This window comes from Athene noctua, chromosome 1, assembly GCF_965140245.1.
Source record: "Athene noctua chromosome 1, bAthNoc1.hap1.1, whole genome shotgun sequence".
NCBI lineage: Eukaryota > Metazoa > Chordata > Aves > Strigiformes > Strigidae > Athene > Athene noctua.
This window is the reverse complement of record NC_134037.1, coordinates 200957741-200970996: the sequence shown is the minus strand read 5'-3', so window position 1 is coordinate 200970996 and position 13256 is coordinate 200957741. Positions and strand designations below refer to the sequence as shown.

The 13256-nt window shown below is 35.6% G+C and overlaps 1 protein-coding gene across 4 annotated transcripts in view; it reads left to right on the top strand.

Moving 5' to 3' along the window:
• The window catches only part of MYO16 (myosin XVI), a 405417-nt gene that overhangs the window by 342683 nt on the left and 49478 nt on the right, over positions 1–13256 (top strand). For all 4 annotated transcript variants that reach the window (XM_074930682.1, XM_074930690.1, XM_074930699.1 and 1 more), the window contains one exon: positions 8706–8802. In XM_074930682.1, coding sequence (XP_074786783.1) covers positions 8706–8802 — 97 coding nt within the window. The remainder of the gene's footprint in view (positions 1–8705; positions 8803–13256) is intronic.

Below are 13256 nucleotides of genomic sequence, written 5' to 3'. Positions count from 1 at the left end.
TTTATTCAGCCACTGTTGCCAGCAGTAACTACTTCAAGTGAGTCACTGCTGGAACTGAAAATCTATTTGATGCAAGGGTTCATGAATAAGTCAAAAAATGTCTTCCCCAACACTGTTACCTTCACTTCCCTGAAAAGCCGTTGCACATTCAGGTAGAAAAATTGACAAAAAAAAAAAAAAAAATTGATAGCTAAAATACCTTCATCAAAGATGGTGAAGTTTAGGAGAAAGCAACACACATCTGAAATCAACCTCCTGCTTATATGTCATCATCAGAAGATGAGGTTGCCAATAAACTCCCCAGCAGAGGGGGAAAAACAGAGATCTGGACTTTATAGCTGAGTGAATATGGATGATACTTTATTTAACTTCCTTCTGATAATGTACCTCACCATACCATTTTGTGAAAGATGATATTAACTTGGGAGAGGGGAAGGTAAATCTGTGTTCTGAAGTGAGAGCCCAAAACCGATTAAAGGAAATAGTTTCTTTGTATTTATTTCCTGCTTGACAGGAAAGAAATTTATCTTTTCTTTCTCATGTAAGTTGTGTTTGCAGAGTGTTTTATTAACCAACAAAACAACAAACCCAGAGTCTACTCACAGAACACGTTCTTTCTCCTCTTGTAAATACTGCAGTCTGTTTAAAAATGGAGGAGAAGTGCAGAAGATCCAATACCAGAATTCAATTTTGGTTTATTTTCTACTGTTCAGTAGAGCATAAGAGCAGACACTATCAGCTAGCCAACGCCTGGTGCTTGATTCAGCAGCTTCTGTGTTAGAAGAAAGTATTTATTAGGGAAGTGTTGATAGGTTTATGAAATGTTGCTGTTACTTGGGTAAGTTGAGCTGGAGATAACTAAACTAGGACAATAAAACAGCTGTTTCATTGAAGCTGGCATACCATGCAGTTTCAGTCATGCACTTAGCTTAACTACTGGAATTATAGAAGTGCAGAGCTGCTAATGAAAGGCAGTTTTTGCATTCCTGACTCTGTGCGCAGCCTAGATAAGGTGTTCTTTCAGCTTAAATGTATACTTGATCATGACAAGCTTAGCTACTTGCCGTGACTTATAAGCACACCCAGTGTAAGAGAAAATCAGAGTTCTAAATCAAAACAAACCATTCTTACTCCAGACAGAGTGAAAGTAATAGACTTGTTTAACCCCTGGAGAAGTCAGTGAGAGTTTTGCTATTAATTTTAGAAGGAGCAAGATGATATGTAGTAACTTTAGAGTTAAATTGAGTGGAAGTACTGGCTGCATGTAAAGCAGAAGAATCTCCTGCCCTCCAGAACATCTGAAGGCCTTTACATTAGGAAACCCACATTTTCAGTGCTGTGTTTATTTATTGTCATGAAGTGATGTATTAGCTAAGCAAAGCTTACAGTCCTAGCAGCATGACTAGATTACAAACATGCTTTGGGAGAAGCACAGGACACAAACAGTCCTTGTCTTTTTTTAGCTGAAAAGAAAGTTTTCATTTGTTTGGATTATCATTCCTCACACTGTTAAGCTTGCAAATATAAATTCAATAAAGGAGAGTTCACTCATAGCTTACTGAGCTTTCTCATCGAAACTTGGAACTTTACATTTTGTTTAGCTAAGGTCAGCGGTCTGCAATTAACCCTTCTCAGTTACTTCAGATGGAGCTTGCTGAAATGCAAACAAATTGTATCATATCGGAAGTAAAACAAAACATCGATTTGATTTGGTCTTGCTATACAATACAACTGTTAAATACAAGCACTGCTAAGGCCAGACTTCACTAAAAGTGAATCTTGACTGCTAGAAATGCTTGTCTGGTTAAAAGATAGCAACTCTTAAAAATGTCTAATAAAAGCTTTATCTTAGTTTATCTTCCCAATTTTTAGCCTGCTGCTTCTAATCCACAATGTTTCCTTCTTATCAGTAGCCTTGAATTCTGAACACAAGAAATCATTCATTTTGGAAATAGTAAGACAAATCTTAAGGTTGAATGCAGTGATCCAAAGAGTCATCAGGTATGAAGTAAGCAGTACAGGGAAGTCAGTCAGAATGTTGTTATGAAGCTCCAAGTCAGCCAGAATGTTTTTATGAAGCTCCAAGTCAGCATCAGGTAGTTTCCTGAAACAGATATTGTGTTAGTGCCAGTTCACATTTTTACAACTACAGACACTGCTAAAGTTGTTTCAGGAGCCTGCAGTGTTTCTGGAGAAATGGTCTGTGCCAGTGTGGAGCTGTATTATTAAACTTCCATTCAAAAAAGATATTAAAGCTGAGAATAAGTCCTCAATAAAGAGAAATCCTAGAAGCCCATCTAGAGATTTTAAACTCTTTTAGTGCTTCTAGAACTGCAGAAGAAAAATGAAGTCTCATCCAGAGTTCTTACCAGTCATGAAGAGAACCATATTTCATTATTGATCTCCAGGTGTTTCATTTATTGGATTTCATACAGCTGTCTTTAAGTATTTTTTTATTTCATTATATTAATAAACAGTATTATCATACCACAGTCCTTTTTGGGAAAAGTATATTTGTGATTAAATGGAAGAGTACAGAACATAAGTGGCATATGATTATACCAGAGAAATGAGCCAAAGTATATGAAATCATACATATGTAAATTGTATGCTTAGTTCAGAGAGACTTTTAAGTTATTTTTTAAACAGAAATGTTTGGTTTGGCTTCAAATGAAAGTGGTCACACTATATTGAAATATGAATTGCTTTGTACATGATATGATAAAACGAGAGTACTTTGCAAACACCATAATATGTAATGGATTCTTAACTCTTTTTTTCCCTCAAGTAGGAAAAATTTGAGTGCTCATAAATTGTATGCCAGTTTATTCATTTGTCATTTAGTAATTTTAACTGTGCTGGAAGTCAATTTCCTTTTTATTTTGAATACCTTATTTTAGAAGTCAATTTTATTTTAGGCACTTTTAAAAGTAAGTAAATTATGAAGATCACATTTAAAGAAAAAAAAATCCCAAAAGGAGTTTCAGAAATTATTAAAACACCAGTGTCTATATTTCCCTCATAGTTTGAATGATGTCAGCAAAATTACATTGTCCTATTCTACCTTTGTCCCATTGTATCATCCCATTATATTTTGGAAAGAATTTGCTGGTAGCAGAAATTACCACAGAGTGAGTCTGGACCTCACCAGTACTACCGAAAGGCTGGCCTGGGCCAGCTACCACCTGCAACTTTTCTCAGCATCTATTTTGTGCCACACAATACAAGTTCACCCTATCCCCTTGGCCAGAGAATAGGATGGATGGTTCACTTTGACCTCAGAATGCTCACGGGCTCTCAGTCTTGCAACACAGAGCTCTATTTTGGTTCCTCTTTCTATCTTTTTTTCCTTCTAGAACATATTCCTCCCTCTCTCTGTCTGCCTTGCAGAGTTTGCTTATGATTACTAGTCTTGCAAACTGTCTTCTTTCTGGTATCTTTTGCATCCAGATCTCTCAAACCTGGATTCCATCTCTCTCTTCCGCCACTCCCACCCTTGTATCTCTCTTTACACTTTTTTCTTGTTTTCTTTTCTTTTTTCTCTTCTAGATATTTTGCTTCATATTTGGTCCCTGTGTTCATCCCTTATTTGTCTGGGTTTATTTTTCCAGTCTTCTACCTCAGAGTTTACTTTCTCTGCCATTGCTGTACCTGTTGCCTCTATTTCTCAGTTCACGCAGAGAGAAAGACTAGAATGATAGGTCCAGTAAGTACAGAGATCCCATGAGATAAAACTAGGGTAGGGTTTCCTCCTCTGATTATTTCTTACATGCATCTTCTATTTTCCAATCACTTCCTTTCCTGTAAGGCAGTCCTTTTTGTTGCCTCACAAGTTCAAAGAGCTCTGAGGTTTATACAGTTTTTGGAAAAGGAACGACCATTTTTCTGACCTTTCCCAGAGAGCTGAATGACAGTTTTTCTCCCTAAAGTCCAACTCCTGACAAGCGCTTACATAAATGCTTAATGTCACTTGTGTGAATACTGGACCATTCACATACTTAATATTAAGGCCATATATAATCTATGCTAAAGTGTAGGTTTATTCAGTATCTACCATGGTGCAAGGTCACTAGTTTGCCAAAGACAAAGGAGGGCTCTCACAAATGTGTGAAAAAAAGCTAACAAACGAAGTAGAGAGAGTAAGCCTTTAAAAATAACATTTCAGTCCTTGTAAAAGATCAGTACCCTGTAAATGTGTTTGTCATTATAATATTTTTGCAGACATGTACACTGCAAAAAGACACATTTTACAATAGTTTTAAGCCTTTTTTCTACATTTCATTAATGCACTGTGAAAATGTGTGTCATTGTGTAAAATATCATTAGATTATAGTTCTCTGTCTTTTGTAGGTAGCTATTTTGAAAGTACTGCCAGAAACACACAGCACTCCCACAAATTGCCTTTTTTAAACTAAAGAACAGCTTTACAGATTCCCTTGACACCTATTAAGTATGAGCTAATACTGCCTCCATGCCACCTACACACCATCTCAGCATCCATTCCATAGTTTTGAATGTCTGTACTTCTACATCCTACACCTTTTCTGTAAAATAAAAAAAATAAAAAGAGAGAAAGAACAGCTCCCACCCATCCTTTCTCCTTCCTCCAAGGGGAAAAAAAAAAAAAAAAAAAAAAAAGGAGGCCTGTAGCAGTAATTGAAGCTTTGGTAGTCATCAATGACAATTTTACTTAATCTTTAAAAAATGTGTCATTTTGAAAAATAACATTTAAAACCCTAATGCTTTTCTAATTAAAATAACTATGACTGTAATTCACAGATGGTTTACTTTTACAGGAGCCTGAATGACATTAAAATTTCAGACTCAGATGATAGCACTTTGTAGTCCAGAAAGTATTGAAAAGTGGGTGCTTCAGTGGAAGAACATTTTAACCTTTTTTTTCCCTTGGCAAGCAGGAAACGTTTTGTGATTAGAGAAAAGACCAGAATAAAGACAGGTGGCAGCCTCAAAAACTATTTTGATATCTGGCATATGGAATTCCAACATTTTTCAGCATTATTGCTTTCACTGAACACCAAAACTGTATAGAGAGCAGTGACACGAACATGTTCTCAGTTAGCTTTAGAGGGTATCAGATTTAGTTCAAAGATGAGCAACACAGATCTCCAGCCATACTAACATAATCAAATGTGTTATAGCAGTTTCTTCCATACATGCTTCTGTCTAGAGCTCTGTTCTCAATAGACCTGGCATATGATGTAAAATCTATAAATAGCTTTTATCCAAACGTAAAAATGAATATGTATTGACATTTCGTATTTCTTCATTCACTTAAAAATTGTAGCAGGCTTCTACTAATGAAGTTCACAGCATAAGTGATGCCACAATAACTCCATTTATATTGTTTCTAGGGTGTAGGATGGGAGAAAAGAGCGCTAATACTTTGCATGTCCCCTTGCTAGCTTTGTGACTCTACAGTGCCAGACATTTATAGCTAAACTGACCGTAAGATTGAGCAATTGTCTTGACTGTGACTTTGTGACTTCACTCTGCAAAATAAATCGCAACTCAATGTTAAGTTATACATTTGAAATATAGCCCAGGTGTGACCAGTGTGTAATTATGAAACTAATCAAGAACATGGTTGTTAATTTTGCCATTGGCATTGCTAGTAATCAGGGCTTTTTTAAGCTATTAAAACATAGCTTTTCATCCCCTTTCTACTGTCAGAGACATAATGTTGCCCTAGCACAGAGGAATATTTTAGAGACATCCAGTGAGGAAGTAAGGGAAGAAACATGCATTTTGAGGAATGGAGGGAAAGAGATAGAAATTGGGAAAAAGGTGGATGATTTGACATAGGCCTGAGACAGAGAGGGAAAAAAAGACTGCAATGTGATATAGAGGGTTTGTGGAAAGGAACAGTGGAGTATAAAGAGAAAATGTAATCAGAGTAGAATAATATGATTTTATTAAGTATTTGTATCCAGGCTTTGGTTGTCTGAGAGCTACTCAGATACAAATGATAATTATAATAACTACATGATAATTTAATTACAGTTAACCATATGAATAATAATTCAGTAATTCTCATAGAAGAATTCTGGATTTAAGGTGGTGTGAACAAGAAGATGGAGGGTTTAGTAGCCAAAGCTAGTAATAAGGGAAGTTCAATATGTGTTTTGACAAGATGGATGGAAAAAATAGTTGTTTGATGAGCAGTTATTACAGAATTTGCAGGGTTTAGTGACAGCATGGATGTAGTGGGAGGAGTCAAGGTGGAGTTCTGGCGTCCTGGAAGAAAGTTGAAGGGACAAAAATAGAATACTTGTTGGGAAGAGAGGAGAAAATTGACATGGTTTTCTGGGAAAACATGAAAAGTTTGCTTGTTCATGATACAGAATTAGATGTCTAAAAGAAAAGCAAATTTAAACTGAAGAAGAAAGTGGTTTACCTGTTTCTCTTAGAACTTTTTGATGAAATAAGAAGGAAAAAACATGGGGACAAAAAGAAAGATTGCTAAGGAAATTTAGCAAGCCCTGGGAAAGAAGCAGATTCCAGAACAGAAAATGGATGAATAAGGAAGTCAGACTGCTAAGACAACCAGGCAATGAGACAATTTTGAAAGCACAGAAAGAAAAGTGAAAAATTTTGTTGTATGTCACCGGTCAAGAAAGTGAGGATGAGAGTATGTCTCTAAGAGCAGAGTATGAGAGCATAATGAAATCTCAGTGAGATTGCCTCAGATGAACATGAAGTTGAAAATTGGAAGGCATCACTCAAGATAATCTATTAAGTAAATATAAACACATCATTTTACCAGGGTAGCTACCATTGCAGAAGCAGGATCTAGGAAAAGGTAATGTTCTGGAATAAAAATTCAAGTTTGTAAGCAGAAGGATTATTCCAGAACAGATGGTCTGAATAGAGGAGCTACTCTGGAATAGCTAAGTTATACTAGTATTTCTGTAGCTGCACATTTTTCTAAAATAGCTGTTCCAGATATTTTCCACCATGAAAAGAAAGCCTATTCCCTATTTATGAGTTTCTACAATGGCAAGACAAGTAAAATGTGTTTTTTATCACCTTGCCTTCACACACTTTGCAATAACACAAAAAAAGCCTATTTTATTGTGAAAAGAGATAGTAACAGAAAAAAATTTTAGAAAGCATTCTAATTTTGCCATTTGAGTACATCTGATTTCAACTAAAAGACTAACAGTTGCACCATCATTGTCTGCCAGCTCAAACTTCAGAATTAGAAACTTTTTAAAACATTTGATTCAAAATAGTTTTTCTCTAGAGAGAAGGGAAGCCAAGGGACAAAAATGTGTCCCAGTCATTTCTGAATTTTGTCAATGGAGTTTAGACATGATATATATGTCCTGGCTTTCTGTAGTTCATCACTACCAGTGATGTACATCTGACAGTAGTGTTTGGATTAAAAACAATTAGTTGAAAAGTTGTGCAGATTTCCCTGCTGATACCTGTCTCTCAGATCTATACTGCAAAATACAACATTGGAGCAGGATGATGCAGTGATAAGAGAATGAGCTTGCAAGCTGCAGACAAACAAGAGTTAGAACTAATTTCTGCAATTTCAGCCAGACTTGGATTAATTAATCAGTATGCCTATTAGCCATACAAAATTAGTAGCTAGACAGAAGCTATAATCTTCCCTGGGTAGCACAGTTCTCTGATACTGGTCCTTTTATTTCTAAGAAGTGAAGGTAAGTTTCTTCTATAGAATTCCTGAGAAGAGAATGGTATAATAAAAGCCATTATTTATCCAGGTTTTTTAGTTACTTACTGGTTTCAGAGTAGCGAGGTTGTGTGTGGTCTGGGGTTTTTTTGAGGCTATTAGAAAGGAATGCTTTTGAAGATTATACAGAAAAGAATTTTTAAGGATTGCTTCAGCATGTTCAGAAGGTATCAAAAGGAAGGTGTTTTCTTTGGGTCTAGCTAGCTAAATTTTTCTGTAAAGGGGGAAGAGCATCTAGTGATTGTTAAGACCCTCAAGAACAAGATGAGTTAAACCAAGCAACTAGTCAGCACCAGAATAAGCTCATACACTCAATCAATACTTAGATTATTTTTCACAAATTAGTCGCTCCATCTCTGACTTCTTAGATTTGGTTCTAAAAGGAGAGCTGCAGCACAACTTCAACATGCAAGGCTGGGAACTAGGATTCATAATTTTACTGGACATTAGGAATCATCTCTCATAATGGCATTGAGTTTCTCCCATCCTCCAACTTGGGCTAAATTCTTCCTGTTCCACAGATGGCAGCTATCAGTTACCATTTTCTGCTCCACGGGTTTATGGCTTGTCACCTTTCTCCTTGCCCACAGCCCCCTGTTTTATTAAAGCCAAACCTTATTTTCTGTTATGTTGCCTAACACTGTTATGTTGTCTAACACATTTGTGTACTTACATGCAGAATGTGCTGCTTTTTTTTTTTTTCCAACCTGTATTTAACATGAAGGTTGTAGTATTTGTTCTGAACGTTTTTGGAACTGAAGGGGGACTGTGAGTCTGACAGCATGCTCATCCTTTCCAAATACATATTTTATTCAACCAAGTTGTACTACGTCTCTGTACAAGTATTCGCATTGTACTGTTCTCAAATTGCAGAACTCATCTCAACCCTTAGCTGGATTGTATACATACTATCGTTATTTGCCTGTCATCATTTTGGCCTTTTCTGTTGATAGTGAAGGTTTCCCTACTGTTTGTATTCTAGATAGGAGTCCGAAAAGTGTTTCTTAAGTACTGGCAAGCTGACCATCTCAACGATTTGTGCCTTCAGCTTCAGAAGAAAATTATAACCTGCCAAAAAGGTAACAATTACAGAACAAGTATTCCTGAGCTGCTGCTTTGTACACCGAGCAGAATATTGCATAACAAAAAAAAAAAAAAAATTAGTTTGGGGGTTTTTTTATGCATTACCCTACATACATATCTCCAGCTGACTCCTTATACAGATTTTTTTGAGATGATATTAACATTGGTGATGCTTGTGCTTCCTGTCTGTCAAACATAATTTTATGACAAACTGTTAACTGTAATTAAAACTTAGGGAATCTTGAATATTTCCTTTTTAAAATATGTTCAGTGGTTTTTCAAGGCATTAGTATCACCTTTAACTTCTTGCAACTCAAATAGGGTTACAATGATACAAAATTGCAATGTGTTCAAGTATATCAACAGTGAATACAGACCTAATAATTTGTTTAGTTATGTTTATTTTTCCCCTTTTCTTACAGATTTCAGATTTGACTGCTAGTGTTTTATGTTTAGGCATTTTTTTCCCCCTTTTATGCCTGCATTTTTACTAAGGTCACACTGACATTTTTTGGCACATGTTAAAAAGGAGTTATTGTGCACTGCCTCCTGATTTCCTGTTACTTCTGTTCCATTTCCTATCAAAATCTCAAATAACTGCTGAAAATGTGAATATTACTTTGTTTGAAGAAGCTTCCTTCACACAATGTATTATTTATCTAATTGGCTGATGTCTGCAACAATTCCCATTATCACCTTTTTAAAAGGAAATTAAAAAGACAAATACCTTTGAGTTTTTTAGTCAGGTTCATAATACTGCAGACTTACGAATATATAAACCCCTTTCATTTTAACTATCTGTTCTTCACTGTGAGAATATAGTGAAAAAGAGGAAACCAAGAGCAAACCTGAAGCAAGTGAAATCAAAATAATAGCAGTTCAGGAACGAATGTGGAGAGTGACAGTTAACACAGGTCACAGTTCTGCTGGATGTATAACCTGGGCCTGATTTTTTATGCAAATCACCCTGTTGTATTCACACATTTAGAAAAGCAATAGTGATTTATCCTCTTTCTGTTCTCATGCTGACTTATCAAAGAAAGGAAGTATTTACCTTTCAGAGTCCAATTTGGAAACAGAGTTCTTTAATATAACCCTACACCAAAATGTAAAGCATCCTCAGATATGTCCATGTTTTGCAGAACAGATGACTGCCAAACCTTGCCTGAAGAATGAAGATAATAGGTCTTCCTGGATCCTTACAAAAATATGTCTGTTGTTTTTGCTTCTAGCCCTCCTTAATTAAGCTAACTTGAAAAGTCATTTTCACCAAAACTATGTGTTCAAAGCTTTTTTCAAAGCTGTGTCTCATCTTCATGTTTTTAATGGACTAGGAAACCTGAGAAAATCAGGAACTTGCATAAGAGTAGCTAGACATCCCTTTCATAATGTTAGCTCATGAAATAAGCTGCCCTTTGCAAAGAGGTACAATTGTAAACTTTCAGATTTAGCATGCCAAAGAGCTCTGGCAGGTTTGAAATGGTATAGGGTACCTGCACATTGTTCTTATGTAATCCTAAAATTGTGATCCATAGACTTTACACTGGGATGGTGATGCTTACTGAGTAATGTTATCAATCCTGCTGCATATCCACATTTCTCTCCCCTCATCCTTTGCATCCCAAGAACTTTAGAAGATGTCTCTTGATAGCATATTAACTAATAGCCAAACTAGTCAATAATTTCTGTATCAGGCTTAAAATGTAATATCATATAAGGATTTAACTCAAAGGAAAAACAGGTCTTACACAAAATTCTTATCAACTGTTTTTACCTCAGTCTTACTAGCAATCCTTTCATCATTCCCATAAATTTGAGGAAAAACAAAACAAAGCAAACCACATAAGTCTTTTTCTGTTATCCGGAAAGTTAACTTACGCAGGAAAAAAAAAGGAGTTAAACTAAAGTTAAAGCATGTATAGAAACACTTCTTATGTGAAAATGGATCTGTGAGTTTAGTGACTGTCATATTTTTTCCATGGGTAATGAGACCTTTTTGGTCTCATATAGGAAATTTTGACCTTACTGAATCACTGAGAAAATTTTTTGTACCTGTAGGAAAGTCCATCATGCTGAAGCTCTTCCATCAGAGTTCATGCAGATTAGGAATTAACTTTAATACATTGTATACACAATAGTTAATGCATTTCTCACATAGCTTAGATCATGGTCTACTTTAATTTTGATTATTCTGATCCTTATCCTTAGATGAACTGTAAAGAAGTAGGTATTTTTCAGCCTTCTGGGTGCTAACCTCAATTATTTTAATTTGCATAAGTGAGAATTATTTTAGATCTACATAAATGAGGATCAAGTTCAGAAGACAATCTTAGTACTCATACAGTAGTTGATGATGCTGAACAGTAAAGGTCTAGGAGATCACAGTTTCATTTCACGGCAGTTTTTGAGGTTGTGAAATTGGGGTTTTGTTCTGTGTTGAACTGAAGACAAAATCTTTCAAATGTTCTCACAGAGAAAGAAATGTGGTGAAATGTCCATCTTCTAATGAAAACCTGAGTTACTACGTTTATGAAAAAGTGTGCAAAAGAAAACTGTCTGACAACCCTTCCTGACAAAACTTTGTTGAATGATTCTTCATAACATCTCAATTTTGATGAAAGTTCATAGTTCAGAGTAGCTGTACAGTAGCTAAATGCTACAGCTACCTGTACTGGATATTGTTTTACTGGACCATCCTAGCAGGTTACTCTGCATCGTCCATGACTGCTAACAATCCTACCAGAGGATTGACCTCCGTATTTCATTTTTCTAATTAGCCTTAGTGGTGTTACTGACCCTTTTTTTTTGGTCAAGGTAAAAGTACACATGTACACACACACACTTGTAAAAATGTTACTTTAAAAAACAGGCTTTTTTCCAAAGTCACCCAGGATTTGATGCTTAACCATTTGTCAAATACCCTAACTGCTCTGCAGCAGATAAGTTTAAAGAAAATACTAGAAGTGAAGGAGCAATTTTAGATTATTAAGCTCTTTTTAATTTTTCATATTTGTGAGCAGTGAACTCTGATAATGTTGTATGCATGCGTTCATTACCTTTGCTACCATAACATTATGGTTTCAGACTCAATAACATGTATATCCAATGTGAATACTCATAAAACTGTCAACAAATAACTGTACTGTTAATTTCCTTTTCAACTAAATTGGGTAAGTGCATTAATGTTTCAAGGTTTAAAGAAGCCAGATTTTATAGAATGTAACTAGAGGGATTGAAAATGGCATAGCTGTCTTCAATTATAAAAACTTAAACCTTCAAAGTTGTCCATTATAAATAATCTCAGAGTACCTGAACCTGAATGTTTCCAAATCCAGTGAATAGGAGCAGTATTAGTATGTTAACGTTAACCTTTCTTCAATTTCATCAGCTGGGCACTGAGCATCTCTAAAAAAAATCTTATTTTAAATATCTAAACAAGGACATAGAAGGTGATAGAAAATGCCCTACATTGCCTTCCGGTTTAGCTGTTTATTTTATTCAATAACATTTTAGATTCACAGAAGACTAGTTGTATCTTTCTGTGTTTACGTTTTTCCTTTGGATTAATTCAGCCTGACTCTTTGTCATTTAATGTTGTTCTGCAGTGTTCCTAAGTCTGAAACTTAATTGCATTGTTAAAAAGGCCTAATGCATTTTAGCATTTTTAATCTTACAATCTTAATATTAACATTTTCAGTATTTTCCCCAAAACTCGAACAAACATCTTATACAGGCTGTTGCCTGCTGACTTCACATATGAAAAACTTTCAGTTGACCAGAATGAGAGTAACCATAATAAGCAATGATGAAGGTTGATTTGGTTTTGGTACGTGTAAGTTGATGTACTGAAAATCAAAAATGTTTCAGGCAACAGGTGATTAATTCTAAAACCGGTTCTTCCCTGTGAGGTACACAGTGATTCTAGTTCTGGAAAGAATCAGGATCTTGTGGAACTCAAAAAACCCACACACAAATAAAGCACCTTTAGGTAGCGTATTTCTTCCTTCAAAGCCAAAACATACTCTTGGAGAATGCTAATACAGCCTGTTGCAGGTGGAGTGATTGAATTGGTACCAAATTCATTACGGCCACTGAGGTCCCTGTGCCTTGTGTTTCTGATCAGCTGGGTACTTCTGAAAATTCAGGGGACTAGGTCATATTTAGGTTGGGTAGAACGTGTTGTAATGAATGTACATACTGAGAAAAGTAGTACAGAAAGCTATTACAGGAGATACACCAAAATCTTCTCCCAACATAAGGCTGACAGAGAGTGTGAAAAATAGGCCTAATAGATAACATAAAGCTGATGCAGTGCAGATGAAAATTTTAAACTGAAAAATGCACAACATGATGTGAGAAATTTGCATTAGATTAATTGTTTTTGCTGAAAGGAAATGAACAAAAAAAGGTCTTCAAGTCAAACTAAGAACTTTTGTTTCAGTTATGATTT